The following is a 14,884-nucleotide window of genomic DNA, read 5'->3' as shown; positions in this document are numbered from 1 at the left end:
GTGGCGTGCACAGACATTTAGAGGGGCAGGTGCTCAAGTGAAAAAAGGGCACCTTGTGCAGCGCATTTTGGGGCGGGAACCCATTTTGGTGCTTTAGCTATTGAAAAATAGCAGATCTACAAGCTCATAGCGCGCCACCGAGTGGCGCGCTACGAGCTTGTAGGTCTGCTATTTTTCTTTAATCGAAGAACGACTGACATAGAAACATAGCTTTAGATTGTGGGGGCCTAAATAATATAGTAGAAGCGTTTTTTTATCAAGATTTGATCAATGTCACCATGGTCCACACTATAAATTAAGAAAAAAAATAAACATTTTTTTTTAAGCGCAAAATTGCCAAAAGGGCAGGGGGTGCTCTAGCACCCCCTAGTGTCTATCTGTGCACGCCACTGGGCCTTGGAACTGGAAAGGTGCAAAGTCTACTGGATCTTGTGATGAGAGAGAGAGAGACTAACTGACCATGTCAACTATATATGCAGGAAATATATATATGCCCTGTAATCTTCTTCAGTCGTACTGGCATGAGAGGGCCACCATAGACTAAGTCTATAGGATCCGTTATGTGTGCACCTGGGCAGTACTGAAACAATGGGGAATCTGGCGACTGCAACCTTCCCTTCTACTAGTGGAGATGCCATGATGAGGGACTTTCTTTTGCTTCATCCTTGCCTGGTGTGTGACCCAGCCGGGGCGCTGCCTACCTGGAGAGAGGTAGGCCTACTTAATTGCTGTGGTGGAAAGTAACTATACATACATTTACTTAAGTACGTACTGCACTTAAATACAATTTTTAAGTATTACCTTATTTGTACTTGAGTATTTCCAATTTCCAATACTTTTTACTTCCGCTCCACAATACGTCTTTGAAAATATTGTAACTTTTACTCCACTACATTTATGTGAAAACTTTACTAGTTACTTTACTAGTTACTCGTAGGCCTATAGTTGCCAATACTTTTATACTTTTACTCAAAAGTAGATTTTGAATTCCAGACTTTTACTTGTAACAGAGGGCTTTTATATTGCAGTATTGATACTTTTTCCACCACTTCTACTTTGACTTAACATTGTGCACAGAGATCTTAGTGTAGAATGGCTTCCCACTGTCACCTATTTTATAGTATAAACGTCTGGGTTTCCGAGGCTACCAGATCTACTGGTAGGCTAGATCAGAGATGGGCAGTATTTGAAATACATGTATTTGAAATACGTATTTGAAATACCTTTTTGTATTTTGTAATTTGTATTTCGCTGGGATGGAAGAAATGAGATGTATTTTGTATTTAGATACATTTTTTGACCCAGTATTTGTATTTTGTATCAAAATACATTTTCAATGTATTTTGCCCATCTCTAATCACGATCTACCTTTTCGGCACCCCTGGTGTACACTCTCAGTTATGGGGGTACAACCGGTACATCAAATAAATAAATAAAAGGTTGTGAGAAAGAGCCACTACAATTAAATACAACGGTGACTCATAGTATTTTGCTTCTGTCAGTCATGTCCACATAGACTAGTATTGTCATGTCAGCCGTCAGTCACGGGGAGTGTTACACACGTCATCGTTCCTCCCAGCCAATCACGGAGCGACGTCGAGGGAAAGGGGCGCGCTCGAGACGTAAACCTCAGCCAACATGGCGACCCTGCTATGAGCAGTGCTGTAACAACGGTCGGAGAGAAAGTCGGGAGATAAAAAACACACAGAAATACACGCCTTTCCCGTCCGTTACGATGTGGTGGGGTTAAGCCAAGAGCCGCCGCCGCCGCCGCGCACGCACCTAGCCTGGGGGAAACGATGCTCGCAGAGGTGAGTTTGTGCGGGGGAAATGTGGAGCGGGGCAGTTTGTTTTCCTCCCAGTTGACAGCTAGCTATATAACCCCCGTCTGGATAGCCAGCAGTTGGTTATATAGCGTCAGGTAAACACAAGTCGAGCCCCGGGGCCGGCCAGGGCGGTTCTTACTTCTTAGACCCTTTCGGAGACGACCCCTAGTTTACCTTTTTTTCTATATTTGGGACGTCCAAATACAGAAAAAGGTAAACTAGGGGGTGCCCGAAAGGGGGCTAGCGGTTATCTCTGCTCTGCTGTTCCGGCGGCACGCAGACACTTTTCTGCCAGCCTGTGAGGATTAGAGACACACACACCGCCGCCACTAATACGGTTGTCTTGTCTGTCTTTTTTTTTTTTAGGATATCATCCTTTGAACCTTTCCCTTAATTCCTTCCTTCCGCAATCCGCACCTTCAATACCTGCACTCGAATTAGCTCAACAACTCCCTCGAAGCAAGCAATGTTGTTGTCGACAATATGCGTATTGTTATGATGAAGAATAACAATACGTAATGCTTGTTGTTGGAAAGGTTCAGAATCTATACAGTAACACATTCAGGTGCTTAAGACCATACACCTGCGGTTAGGGTTAGCTATATGTGGCAGTGGCTATACCCGTGAATGTCTTGGCTTCATGGGGTTGGAGTTTTAGCTTGGAGGAGAAATGGACAGGTGCACAGTAACATCATCAATGATATTATTAACTCTCGAGACTGTAGCCGTCCATTTAATTGCAATACTGTCTCAGAGTTTCACATCGATACATTAACAGTGTGTGTGTGTGTGTGTGTGTGTGTGTGTGTGTGTATCATGCCTTTTGATACTGTGTTTTGTTCTGTTATGTCCATGAGTTAGTGCATGCATACACTGTGACAGTGTGCACACAGTATCGGTTGTCATTAGGATACTACAAGAGTTCCATTTGCTTGACATTCCTGGAGTGTGCTGTGTGGCTGGTTGACTCTGAGTCATCATCATCAAGCTTACTTCAGAGCTGTGACTGCTGGCTTGTTTGGGGATGCTTACAGTAGCACACAACAACAGCCTTGAACATAAACACCACAGCAGTACTGTAGCATGCAGTTATATTTTATTTTAAGATCGACCACAGGCTTGTGAATGGTATTGTTCATCGTTAATTATTTATTTAGTGTTATTAGTCTGCTATCTGTCAACAAGACAGAGGTGCTGTTGCTGGTCAGGGGTTATGGGGTTCAGATGTGTGAGTTGCAGTTAACAATTTATTTTATGGTCAGCTGGTTAATCATGGGTTTGACTGTGATGTGTAAATGTATTTAGCTTTCCATGCTCCAGAGTGAACTGTGATGACATGGTGGGTTTGCTATGCTGACACAGGATATGATTTCTCTTTACACGCTTCCCTCAGTACCAGAAGCCTGTCCTGAATAGAAAGACTGTTGTTCTAGTTCGATTCTGATATCAAATAGGCTAACATGGTCCACCTCACCTGAGAGGCGTCAACGAGTAACCTGGCTGCAGCAGGCTGCAACCTCTCCAGCAGTTTAAGTAAAGGTTTAGCTGCAGTAATGAAGCTTTGGCTCTGGCCTGTGCTCTCATGCATTATACTTACTAGTACTACCACCAACTTACTTAATAATAAGTCAAGACTGGACACAGTCAGTGGACAATATAGCTTGCTGCTGGCTAAGTGGCAACTTCACTCTCATGTTTAGCTAATACGTAGGCTGACTATCGGGTGAGTAACAGGGCTATATTGGACTGTGTGATTGATTGTACCATTTCTTCATCATAATCGGCACAGGAGAGCTGTCTGGAGGAAGCATGTGGCCCCTCTGCTCGTATGCTAGTACTGTCACTGGTCCTTTACTGACCTGGCTTCAACTAGCCTACCGTACATCATCTGGCAGGCCCTTCGGTCATTGTGTTTGTCTTAGTTAATGCCGAATGCCGATTACTTGAGACATTCAACAGGAAATTTGGTTGACCGATTGTAAACCAACACCTACTCTTGAAAGCAAACCTTTGCTGTGTAAGTTGAGAATGTTTGCAAACAAGCAGGCCTGGCAAACAGAAAACATCAGTTACAGTATGGGCTATACATGATCCTGATTTGCACCTTGACAAACATCAACTTTTTGAACAACATAAAAACTATGTCGCTGTTCAACTTTATGGTCTTTATAGTCCGGCAGCCGACAGGCTTCTTTTGTTTAAAGTGGAACATTTGATATAGTCTTTTTTTATTGGCCTAAAATATTGTCTAGAATATACATTCATGAATCCACTTGCTGACCGGCTGTCAGTATTGAGCAATGTTTTTTATTGGGGTTTCTTCACCATAATATCAATGGTGCTGACCTCATCACATTCGTGATGATCTCATCAGTTTTGTCATGACGGCTATGGCCATTTTTAGTTTTGTGCAAAACTAATGCTTGGAATGGATTCAGAATCATGAAAGCCCCTTAGTTTGACAAATTGACAGTTTGACATTTTTACCTTATATTGGATGTTAATGTTAGGGTCACAAGAAACCTCTATAAAAACAATTGCTCAATTACTGACAGCCGGTCAGCGAGTGGATTCATGAATATATGTATATATAGACAATATTTTAGGCCAATAAAATACTATATACCAAATTTACCACCCCACAAGCCGGCTGCCGGACTATTGGAGAGTTCCTCCATGCTCAGCTTTTTGATTGGGCCGTTGCAAAATAAGTAAAAGAATAATACAAAAAAGGTCTGGGGTGCTTTATGGTTTATGCATGCGGGGTAACAGTGTTATATCGCTGCATTACAAGTGGGCGTTGCTATGCATGCCAATCTCATTACAATTTACAATTTAGGCATTTAGCAGACGCTCTTAATCCAGAGCGACTTACATTTAAGCAAGAACAAAAGCATGGGAATACATCACATAAAAACATTTATCATGAAACATGCGTAAGCTAAGAAAGTAACAGTGGAATATCTATATAATGAAACTATACATACACTATACATATAAACTATACATATTTACTACTATGCTATACATATGTACTATGGCGTGCTATGACTATATACAATACAATTATAGTGCTGTCTACATAACATGCTATAAGTCTGTGTCAAATGCTATCTAAGCCAAATGCTACCTAAGCCAAGTCATTAAGGTGTCTTAATCAAAGCTTCAGTGATATTAGGCTGGCACACACACACACACACACACACACACACACACACACACACACACACACACTGGTCACATCAGGCATGCCTGACTGTGATCTTGTTAATACACGGCTCCATTCCTGTATCGGTCACTGCGTTAAGACCGGCGAAGAAGAGGAAAGGTCGACATCTTTTGCTAGAGATATGCCAATTTCAGGCATTCATTTCAGGGTCTAATGGGATGGGACTGGCTGTATTTACATTCCTTTATCGTTTGTTTACAACCATCTACAATGTGCTGTGGAAGGTAGGGTTGTGACTTACTGTAAAATTCTACCTATTAAATCTACCTGTCAAAAATCTAAATGAGTGTACACCAGAAGACTAGTGCCGGGGCGATATTGGCCAAATCAAACATTCATTGTTGTGTTTTTAACCAAATACTAATTGTCATTCAATTAAAATTGATATTCATAACATGGATATGATAATGGAGTACCTATTAACAAAAATAAATACATTTGAGCTATACCACTAAAAATAAAACGCAGTCGATATCTATTCTCCAATCATAACAATATTAACGCAGTATTAGGCACCATTATGATTTAGAGATGCAAAGTTACAAAGATTCACAGCATATTTGTCGCTTTGTCACTTTGTATCTGTGCTGTTCAACACGGTCGTTGACGTCATCGGAGCTACGCTACAGTGTCGTTTTGTGTCTCTGCATCTTTCATTCAATTTGTAGCTTTGTATCTTTTTATCTTTTGTAGTATTTACAAATGTCGGATTTGCTTTGTAGCTTCAAGTAGCTGGCTTCCATTGAAAATGAATGGTAGTATCTTTGCATCTACCTGTGCCCGTGTGAAAGTAGCATTATCCCATTCTGACCTGAGATCAGATTCATACGAGGTTTCCGCCGGACACACACTGGTCTGATTAGTCTCTCAAGACAGACTGTTGCCATCGCGTCAAATTTCGAGGAACAACAGGGGAGGCGCTGTTTTCCCGAATATTTGACGATGGGATTCTCAGATTGGGTCTGATGAACCCATTCTGACCTGAGATCAGATTCTAAAAATGTCAGTCGCTCTTCGATTTTTCAAAAATAGCAGACCTACAAGCTCGTATCGCGCCACTCGGTGGCGCGATTTGAGCTTGTAGATCTGCTATTTTTAAATAGCTAAAGCATAACATGATGCTGACACCAAAATGGGTGCCCGGTCAGAATGGGTTATTGTAGTGTAGGGGTAAATCATTTCTAACCAGCCCAAGGCATGTTTATTCTTCGGTTTTACTTACTTACTCTACTTTGTTAAATGGCATACAGTACATGTACTTGTGTGAGATTGCACAGCACATGTTTGGATGTGAGCAACTAGATTTGTACAGTGTCTCCTTAAAGTCAAATCTCAATTTGTATGCCAGATACATGCCTAGATACAGATAGCTATGAATATGTCTATGGGTTCACACTAGTTATTTAATATTTTTAAGTGTAGTGACAGTGAAAACAGCACATTATAGGTAAACGGTGCTCTTATTTTACATCCCACAGACCAGAAGACAGAGTTCACTGGCTCAGGTGTTGAGACAGATATCTTGTGTTAATATATTTATAGATGGTTCCGTCCCCTCTCAAACAAGCACTTGCCCAGTCGGGCAACCTGAAAGCAAACTACACCTGCCCAAAAGCTTTATTTACCTGTCAGGGGCAGGTGGGCAACCCTTGGGCAATTCCGATTCATACTCCTATTTTAGAGCCGAATAAAAGTCGGTTCGGCGCTGTACAATGTGACGTCATTTGAGGTTCGGGGGGGGGGGGGGGGGGGGGGGTAAAATAGGAGTATGAATCGGCCCTTAGTGTCAACAACTGTGCCAACATGTACAAGAACACCCGACTTACCCCCAATCAACCCTAGGCTTGATGCTGAGTGCCAAGCAGGGAGGCATTGGGTCTCATTTTTTATAGTTTTACTTTTATCCAGGCGATTGAACCCCAACCTCCCAATCTCAGGGCTGACACAGCCACACTAACCACAATGCCATTGAGCCGGCTGTGTCTACTCTTGTATAATAGGACATATATGCCAGCTGCTGAGTGCTGACCAAAATGCTGATGAAATTCTACCGTTTACATTTCTTTTCTCAACCCTTTCCCAAACCTTATTGAATGACTAGAGAGTGAAAGTGTCAGTTGACTTTTAAAAACCACTGTCTTGCACAGTTGATGTCTGAATAACTGTATTCTATTTCCTACATTCTGACAAGAAGGTTCTAGCTCCCTAAAAAAGGTACAACATGGAACCATCAAGTGGGCATTTAACATGCTTCCATATAGAGTCTATTCCGGTGTGTCTGTGTCATGGTCTGCTGTGCCGATTGACTGCGGGGCTGATTGATTGGTGCATTGCATTCTGACCTGGCTATCAATATGTCTAGTTAGCGTAAATGGTTTGGTGAAAATGTGTAAATAAATACCATGGTCTATTCACCTTCAGGTGATAGAGGAGGTCAGGTGGTCTTGCTGACAATACTTAACTGACTGGACCTGGATTTAAACAACACTAGGGGCAACTATATAAACATGTTTACTTGTGTTAGGCACTGGCAGGCTACAATCTGGGGGAACCCATTTGGTACCAAAAAAGAAGCTTCCACCTTCTTTTTGTGTAGAAACTGGAACACAGTTTGACTCCTTTCTTTGTCAACTTCCTCCCGGGTGCTTCTGTATTAATTCCAACTAACACTACATATTTTAGCCTGTGTGGCAGGCCTTTCCGTTTTCACAAGAAAAAGAAAGGCTGGGCAAACGAGCCACATTTCCTGGCCTAGGAGTGGGAGTGAACTACAGTGCAGAGGGGTGTTGCTCCAAATTTGGCGACATCAGTGTTCTCCGCTGTTCTCTACTGGGGAGGGGGAGGGGAGGAGTAGACCAGAAATCACACTGGCTGGGCCAGGCTATACATGGTAAATGGTAAATGGTAAATGGTGCATTTATATAGCGCCTTTATCCAAGGCGCTTTACATAGATTGTGCATTACATTCACCCATTCATACACTGATTGCGGCGGAAGCCATGCAAGGTACCAACCAGCACATCAGGAGCAATTGGGGGTTCAGTGTCTTGCCCAAGTACACTTCGACATGTAGACAGGAGGAGCCGGGATTCGAACCGCTGACCCATGGATCATTGGACGACCTGCTCTACCTCTTGAGCCACAGTCGCCCCTACATGTTTCATCTGCTGGTTCATAATTATTCTGCTGTTAGCAGAATCTGCCTTGAGAGTTTAGGCAAGCTATTATATTTGAAACTAAAATTTATTTATAGAGCAATATAATATTAGAACATTAATTAATAAGAATGGAAATTATTTGTTTATTTAACGTGGTCTCGCACAATTGGCAATTAGTCTAACTCTGCGTGGATGAGAATTGAGTTACATTTATTTGTCTCAGACTCTGACTGAAAATGCTGATTGTCAAAAAAGCAGTGTTCCTGAATTTAGCAAAGCAGTCACCTGATGGTCTCTGGCTGCCATGGTCTCTGCCAACACACACACACTAGTGTAGGTAGTGTTTCTCCTATATGCATTATTGTGTGACCAGATTTGTAGGAGGCGGCCGCGAATAGGCCAATATAGGCAAAAGAGAGCAAGAAACGCCTGCGCGTGTGTCTAATTATAGTAGACAGCACTATAATTGTATTGTATATAGTCATAGCACGCCATAGTACATATGTATAGCATAGTAGTAAATATGTATAGTTTATATGTATAGTGTATGTATAGTTTCATTATATAGATATTCCACTGTTACTTTCTTAGCTTACGCATGTTTCATGATAAATGCTTTTATGTGATGTATTCCCATGCTTTTGTTCTTGCTTAAATGTAAGTCACTCTGGATTAAGAGCGTCTGCTAAATGCCTAAATTGTAAATTGTGTGCATGGGTCCGACACATGCACTCAGAATGACAAGAGTGAGTTAACTTTTCTTTATTTCTTCTCCATGTCTTTACAATGAAGGACAAACGTTTCGGATATCCAGCCTTCTTCAGGGTCACACTGATTGATTCTGAGTGCGACCCATCACTTTTGTAAACCATATTAGAGGACATTGCAGAGGCAGAGCGCAAAACAAAACATTTTTCAAGTCAATATCACAATTATTTAAAATGTAGGATTAAAAATTGCAGATCAACAAGCTCACAACATGTCACAAGAGGTGATAGTTACTAGGCTTTGTGAACTTGTAGATCAAAAGTATTTTACAAAAAGTATTGTAAAATACAGGGCTTAAGCCTATTCAGACTATTATTAAATAAATAAATAACTATGTACATGTGGATTGCGGAAATGAGAGAGTCCGACTGATATTGATGTTTTTTGGAACCAATACTGAAGTTTTTGAGGAGCGCTAGCCCCTCCTATGCCCAGTGGTGATTTACTTTGTTATGCTCAAATGTACCAATGAATGTGCCTTACACTAATAACAGCTCTTCTGTGCTAAGTAAACCTCAGGTAAAGTGAATATGACGTAACTTGATTTGAACTAATCAGGTTGAATTCCAATTGAGATTCAGCAGCAGTGTAATGTGACAAAATAATGTGTGACACTGAGACAAGCATCAGCCTCCTAGCTAGCCTCCATATATAGCTTGTTCCTGGACTGGTAGATTGAGGATTAGTCTGCTCCTTGAGAGCATCACTCTGTCTAAAACCCCTCCTTTCACTTTCTCTTGTCAGGTTTTTGGACTATACACAAGATTGAGGATATTTAGCAGATATTTCTGCTAAAATACTCTACTATATTTGTTCACTTCTTCACGTGCTGTAATTCACGTGAACCCTGATGTATTGTCTTTTCCTTTTTGATTACTAAAATTAAATGTTATCTCTGTTGCGGAGTGTACAATTTAACCCATTCTGACCGGGCACCCATTTTGGTGTTGGCATCATGTTATGCTTTATCTATTGAAAAATAGCAGATCTACAAGCTCATATCGCGCCACCGAGTGGCGCGATACGAGCTTGTAGGTCTGCTATTTTTGAAAAATCGAAGAACGACTGACATTTTTTTAATCTGATCTCAGGTCAGAATGGGTTAATAATCAGACCAGTGTGTGTCCAGTGGAAACCTGGTATGAATCTGATCTCAGGTCAGAATGGGTTAATCTATAGAGGCCCGAGGTTTGCCTCCGTGATGTCTCCATACATTCAGTTTATATCTCTGCAATATTGTGCGGTCAGTGTGTGCAGGCAGCCCTAATCAGTTCCCCTGGCTGTCTGTCACTCTCTCTCTCCCAGGCACTAAGCTAAGGAGCGGTTTAATGGGCTCATAGGGCCGAGTTAACCCCTCATCTACTGGTAACAGTAGCTACGCTGCTCAGGGTCACGGCAGCTAAGTTCTTGTCATGCGCCCAGGGTGTTCACAGAAATAGAAACGCCCGTGGCCAGGCAGATCTGTAGGTGTGTGTGTGCACTAGGACAGGTAGGAATGTGTGTGTACCGTCCTGCATGTGTGTTGTTGACAAGAGTCTGGAAGAAGGTGATAATTCTGTCCCCAAGCCACAGATTAAAGTGTGTGTGTACGTGTATTCAGTTCAGTCAAGGTTGTTCTGTAGATATGCACTCCACGTCTGAAGGAAGGATATGTTTATTTAGCCTAGTTCCATCATGTATTCATGCCTGCCTTTTTGCGTATTCATGGTTAAATTTGTCACCAATTTTGTGCATTTTTGAGTGAGTGTGTTCTTCAGAGATCAGAGTGAATGAATAAGCCGACTGACAAAAGTGTGTGTGTGTGTGTGTGGTGCGTCTCGTGTGTGTGTGTGTGTGTGTGTGTGTGTGTGTGTGTGTGTGTGTGTGTGTGTGTGTGTGTGTGTGTTAAAGCTAGAGCTGTTCTTTTGGGTATTTGTAACTGATTACTTGTCAGTATTGTGCACTGTCCGGCTCTGTGAAGTTGACCCCAATGCCAGAATCCTAAAGTGTGAAATCTGTGTGTGGATGGTCATGGTGCGTAGTGTTTGTCTTAGTGTGTGTGTGCTGTGTTCCACAGTCCACATCTGTATCTTTTGTCCATGTGTAGCTACTGTAGGCTTATATTTTATGCACAGACTGTATAGTGGCCAATGACCATCACAGCACACTTATTATACAGTGTTCCCCCTAGGCAGAAGCTGATAGTGTGGGGGGAGGCAGCTTTCACGCAAGCACGCTCGTGCAGCATGCGTGCATGCATGCGTCAGACCCGTGCACAGACACACAGAATTGTCTTTTGGCGGTCTTTTGCAGTCTTTGAGGTTATTTGGCTTTTTTTTGACTATTCACGGCCGCTTCCTATACAAAAACAAATCATACTGTGTGGTGGCTGGTCATGATTGTGTGGTGGCCCGCCACACACACACACACACACACACACACACACACACACACACACACAGTAATGCATATAGGCGGGAATACACTGCATTGCACTTGGAGTAACACACACCACTCCACACCAGTGCCTTCAGCTCTAAATGAGTTGCGTAAGGAGGAGTTGTGTGTGTTGCCGTTATGATTGGGTGTGGATCACTGGAGCAGATGGTCCATGTTTAAACCCTGTAAGCTGCAATGACTCAGGAGACAGCTTCAACACGGAACAGCACTCATTGACACACTGTGACTGCACTATGGACGTCACACATGTCTTACATTACCCCCTAGTATAGGCTTTGAAGTAACTACATTCAAATACTTTCTCTGGGACTGAATGATCTTGGCTGATGCACTGACCCCACTACTATTGGAAATGTGCCTCTGAAGTTAACGAGTTAATGAAAGTCTTCTTATTCTTAGTCATATTAATTAATTAATACATTTCCAGTTGGTAACTGACCACTGGTTAACATAAAGCCCTATTAAACCACACCAAAGGGACGAGACGGTTTTAGCGTTGTCCCAGCAGTGTGATATGTCCTGTTGCACGTTGACGCATGTCCCAAGTGATTCAACGCATGGAATTCAATGGCCCAAACCACACCAAAGGGTCACCATGCAACTCCTTGCAACCGTTCGGACCCAAGGAGTTGCATGGTGACCCTTTGATGTGGTTAGGGGCCGGGCTTAACAGATCCTAAGTTCTTGCTTTAACACTTCTGATGCCCAGGACGTTAAATAAAACCGCGGTGTGCCTGGGACCTGTGGGGACGTCTTATGGTCTTTTTTATTGATATAAAATGTGGTTGTTATAATCACTTTTTTTGGAAACGGCTGTTGCTAGGCAGCTCCTTGCTCAGCATAATAATAATAATTACGACAAAGTCTCTCTAGAAGCATTAATATTCTAAACGAGAGGCATGTTGAAGTCAGAAATGAAGAAGTATGCCCATGTGGTCAAAACCATGGAGAGCTCCCTAGATTAGGAGAGACAAGCCTTTCTTTCTGAGCGGTAAACAAGGAAGTGAACGGCAGTGTGCATGCGTGAAACAGCAAGGAGTATGGTGCAGAAGGAGAGGCCAACCCCCCCCCCCCCCCCCCCCCCCCCCAAAAAAGGAAAATTTGTATTTGATGTTTGATATCAATAAAAAAGAACTAGGACGTGTGTAGTGTACACATCCTCTCGATCCATCGGTTGTATTTCATATGACGTTTCCTCACGTCCTACCATCTGAATGTGCTAACACTTCTAAAGCTAGATCAGACTTACTAGCGCAATGTAGTAATCTAATGGAAGATTTCACTTTCGATTACTACATTGGAAATCTTCTGCTTAACACTCTAGCGCCTTTATTCGGAAAGATTCCCCGGCACCAGAAGGCAGAAGTGTTAGGTATTAGTAAACAAAAAAAAAGAAGAAGAAACATAGCTCTTGGAGTCTCAGTAGATTCAGTTGACAGTAGCTCCTTTTTATAGTGATTATGGAAGGTCATGAGGCCTGGCTTTGGCTTTCTGTTATCGTGTGTGCGCGTGTGTGTGTTATCTGAGCCAGGCAGCAGATACCCAGGCCAGGTAGTAATACATGTTGATGATGACCGTAATGGTCTGCTGGTAGACAGGACGAGGTACTGTAGACTAGAAGAGCACCGGTTCTCAAACAGTGGGTCGGACCGATTTGTGGGTCGCAGAGACATTCTCATGGGTATTATGTTTTGTTTTCCACATTTTGTTTTTAATTATTATTTCAAAACCTTTTCAAAAAGAAAAGATTGTGTATGAATTTAAAACAAATTCAATTATTTTTTAGCAGCGGCTTGTAAAGTGCTGGTCAATGAAAGCCCATGAAAACTAGACGACAGATCGACATGCTAGTCTGACGAGTAGTTCTGATTGGCTGCCTCGTCTCCTCCAGACACTTTTAATTCCATCGTTTAACCGTTCACGGGAGCGGCACCGCCGCCATGATGCCTCTGAATTCTTTAACCCATTCTGACCTGAGATCAGATTCATACAAGGTTTCCACTGGACACACGCTGGTCTGACGAACCCATTCTGACCTGAGATCAGATTCTAAAAATGTCAGTCGTTCTTCGATTTTTCAAAAATAGCAGACCTACAAGCTCGTATCGCGCCACTCGGTGGCGCGATATGAGCTTGTAGATCTGCTATTTTTAAATAGCTAAAGCACGACATGATGCCAACACCAAAATCGGTGCCCGGTCAGAATGGGTTAAGGCTAACAAATTTCAGCATAACAGTGCGTAGACCTGCATGAGAGCAGAGCACACCGGAGCTGCACCCGCTGATATAACAGTAACACATTTGAGTCTCAGTCGAGTCACTGTAACCGTGTACCGTACCCCCACGCAGACTACCGCAAACCCCCGTGCCGACCTCCGCGGGGACCCCCGTTGGACCCGCCGATCCGCGGACCCCCGTGATTTTGACACATATTGGAGATGTTCTTTAATACCTGCCAAGCCAATGTAAACACTACTACTACTGCTGTGCGTGAGGTGGTGTGACATATAATGGTTTGGAGAATGTGCTACCTGAGACTGTACAAATACAATGTCAGAGTTTATTGTTATAAAAGGGTCCTTTGGTTCCATTTGTAGTAGGCTAAGGCTACACTGTCACAGTTACAGAGTCAGAGTTAACTTGTTTCCACAGTACACAAAACACACAAATACAGATAGACAGATATTTACATTTCATAGCACAATTCTGGAGATGTAAGGCAGCCGCTACTGAAGATAATTGATCAGTTCTTGTTTTCCAGTAATTTCATGAAGAAATCAAATAAAAATCTAAGAAATTCCATGAATTGGAAAACAAATCTTTAAAGAAGTAGTGAAAATAGCCGTCTACATTACAAGGTCGATGCATTTTGAGCTTGTAGATCTGCTTTTATCTTCACTATTTTGGGTCCCGGGCTGTTTTGGGCCTTGAGTTAAACGTTTGGGAACCACTGCTTTAGAGAACACTGTCAGTTAGTGGAGAGCTCCATTTGTCTATGCTTACTCTCAGAGAGAAGGCAAGGTGAATTGTAAACATATTATTGGCGCTAGTCCAGGTCAAGTCTGGGAAGGTGGAGCCCGATAAGGACTACATAAACATCCCTCTCGAGTTTGATATGGGTTTATTTTTAAGTTTGTTGCTTTGATATGGCTTACAAAGTGTTGTCTGTTGGGAGTTGGGACAGGACATAATATTGCATAATGCTTAACCCATTTTAGGCATAGAAGACATTTTTAGAATCTGATCTCAGGTCAGAATGGGTGAATACAGCCCTAACATTGTCAAGATGTGTGAGTGTCAGTCAGTGTGCAATGTGCATGCATGCGAGTGAGTGCAATGCCGTGCATATGAATGATGGCTTCTATATTGACTCAGGCTACACCTGTGACCAACCATACACTTACAATGGTTCCGTAGAAGTGTCTGTTAAGGCCAGTATATAGTAGTACATTTTTCACATTATG

At 42.4% G+C, this 14,884-nt stretch overlaps 1 protein-coding gene across 5 annotated transcripts in view; it reads left to right on the top strand.

Moving 5' to 3' along the window:
* The first annotated feature begins 1,645 nt into the window (after positions 1–1,645).
* The window catches only part of snx13 (sorting nexin 13), a 49,827-nt gene continuing 36,588 nt past the window's right edge, over positions 1,646–14,884 (top strand). For all 5 annotated transcript variants that reach the window (XM_083786416.1, XM_083786415.1, XM_083786414.1 and 2 more), the window contains exon 1: positions 1,646–1,811. In XM_083786416.1, coding sequence (XP_083642542.1) covers positions 1,800–1,811 — 12 coding nt within the window. In that variant the 5' untranslated portion in view covers positions 1,646–1,799. The remainder of the gene's footprint in view (positions 1,812–14,884) is intronic.

Source organism: Protomyctophum parallelum, assembly GCF_964188405.1.
Source record: "Protomyctophum parallelum genome assembly, chromosome: 1".
Taxonomy (NCBI): domain Eukaryota; kingdom Metazoa; phylum Chordata; class Actinopteri; order Myctophiformes; family Myctophidae; genus Protomyctophum; species Protomyctophum parallelum.
This window is presented reverse-complemented; position numbering and strand designations above follow the sequence as displayed.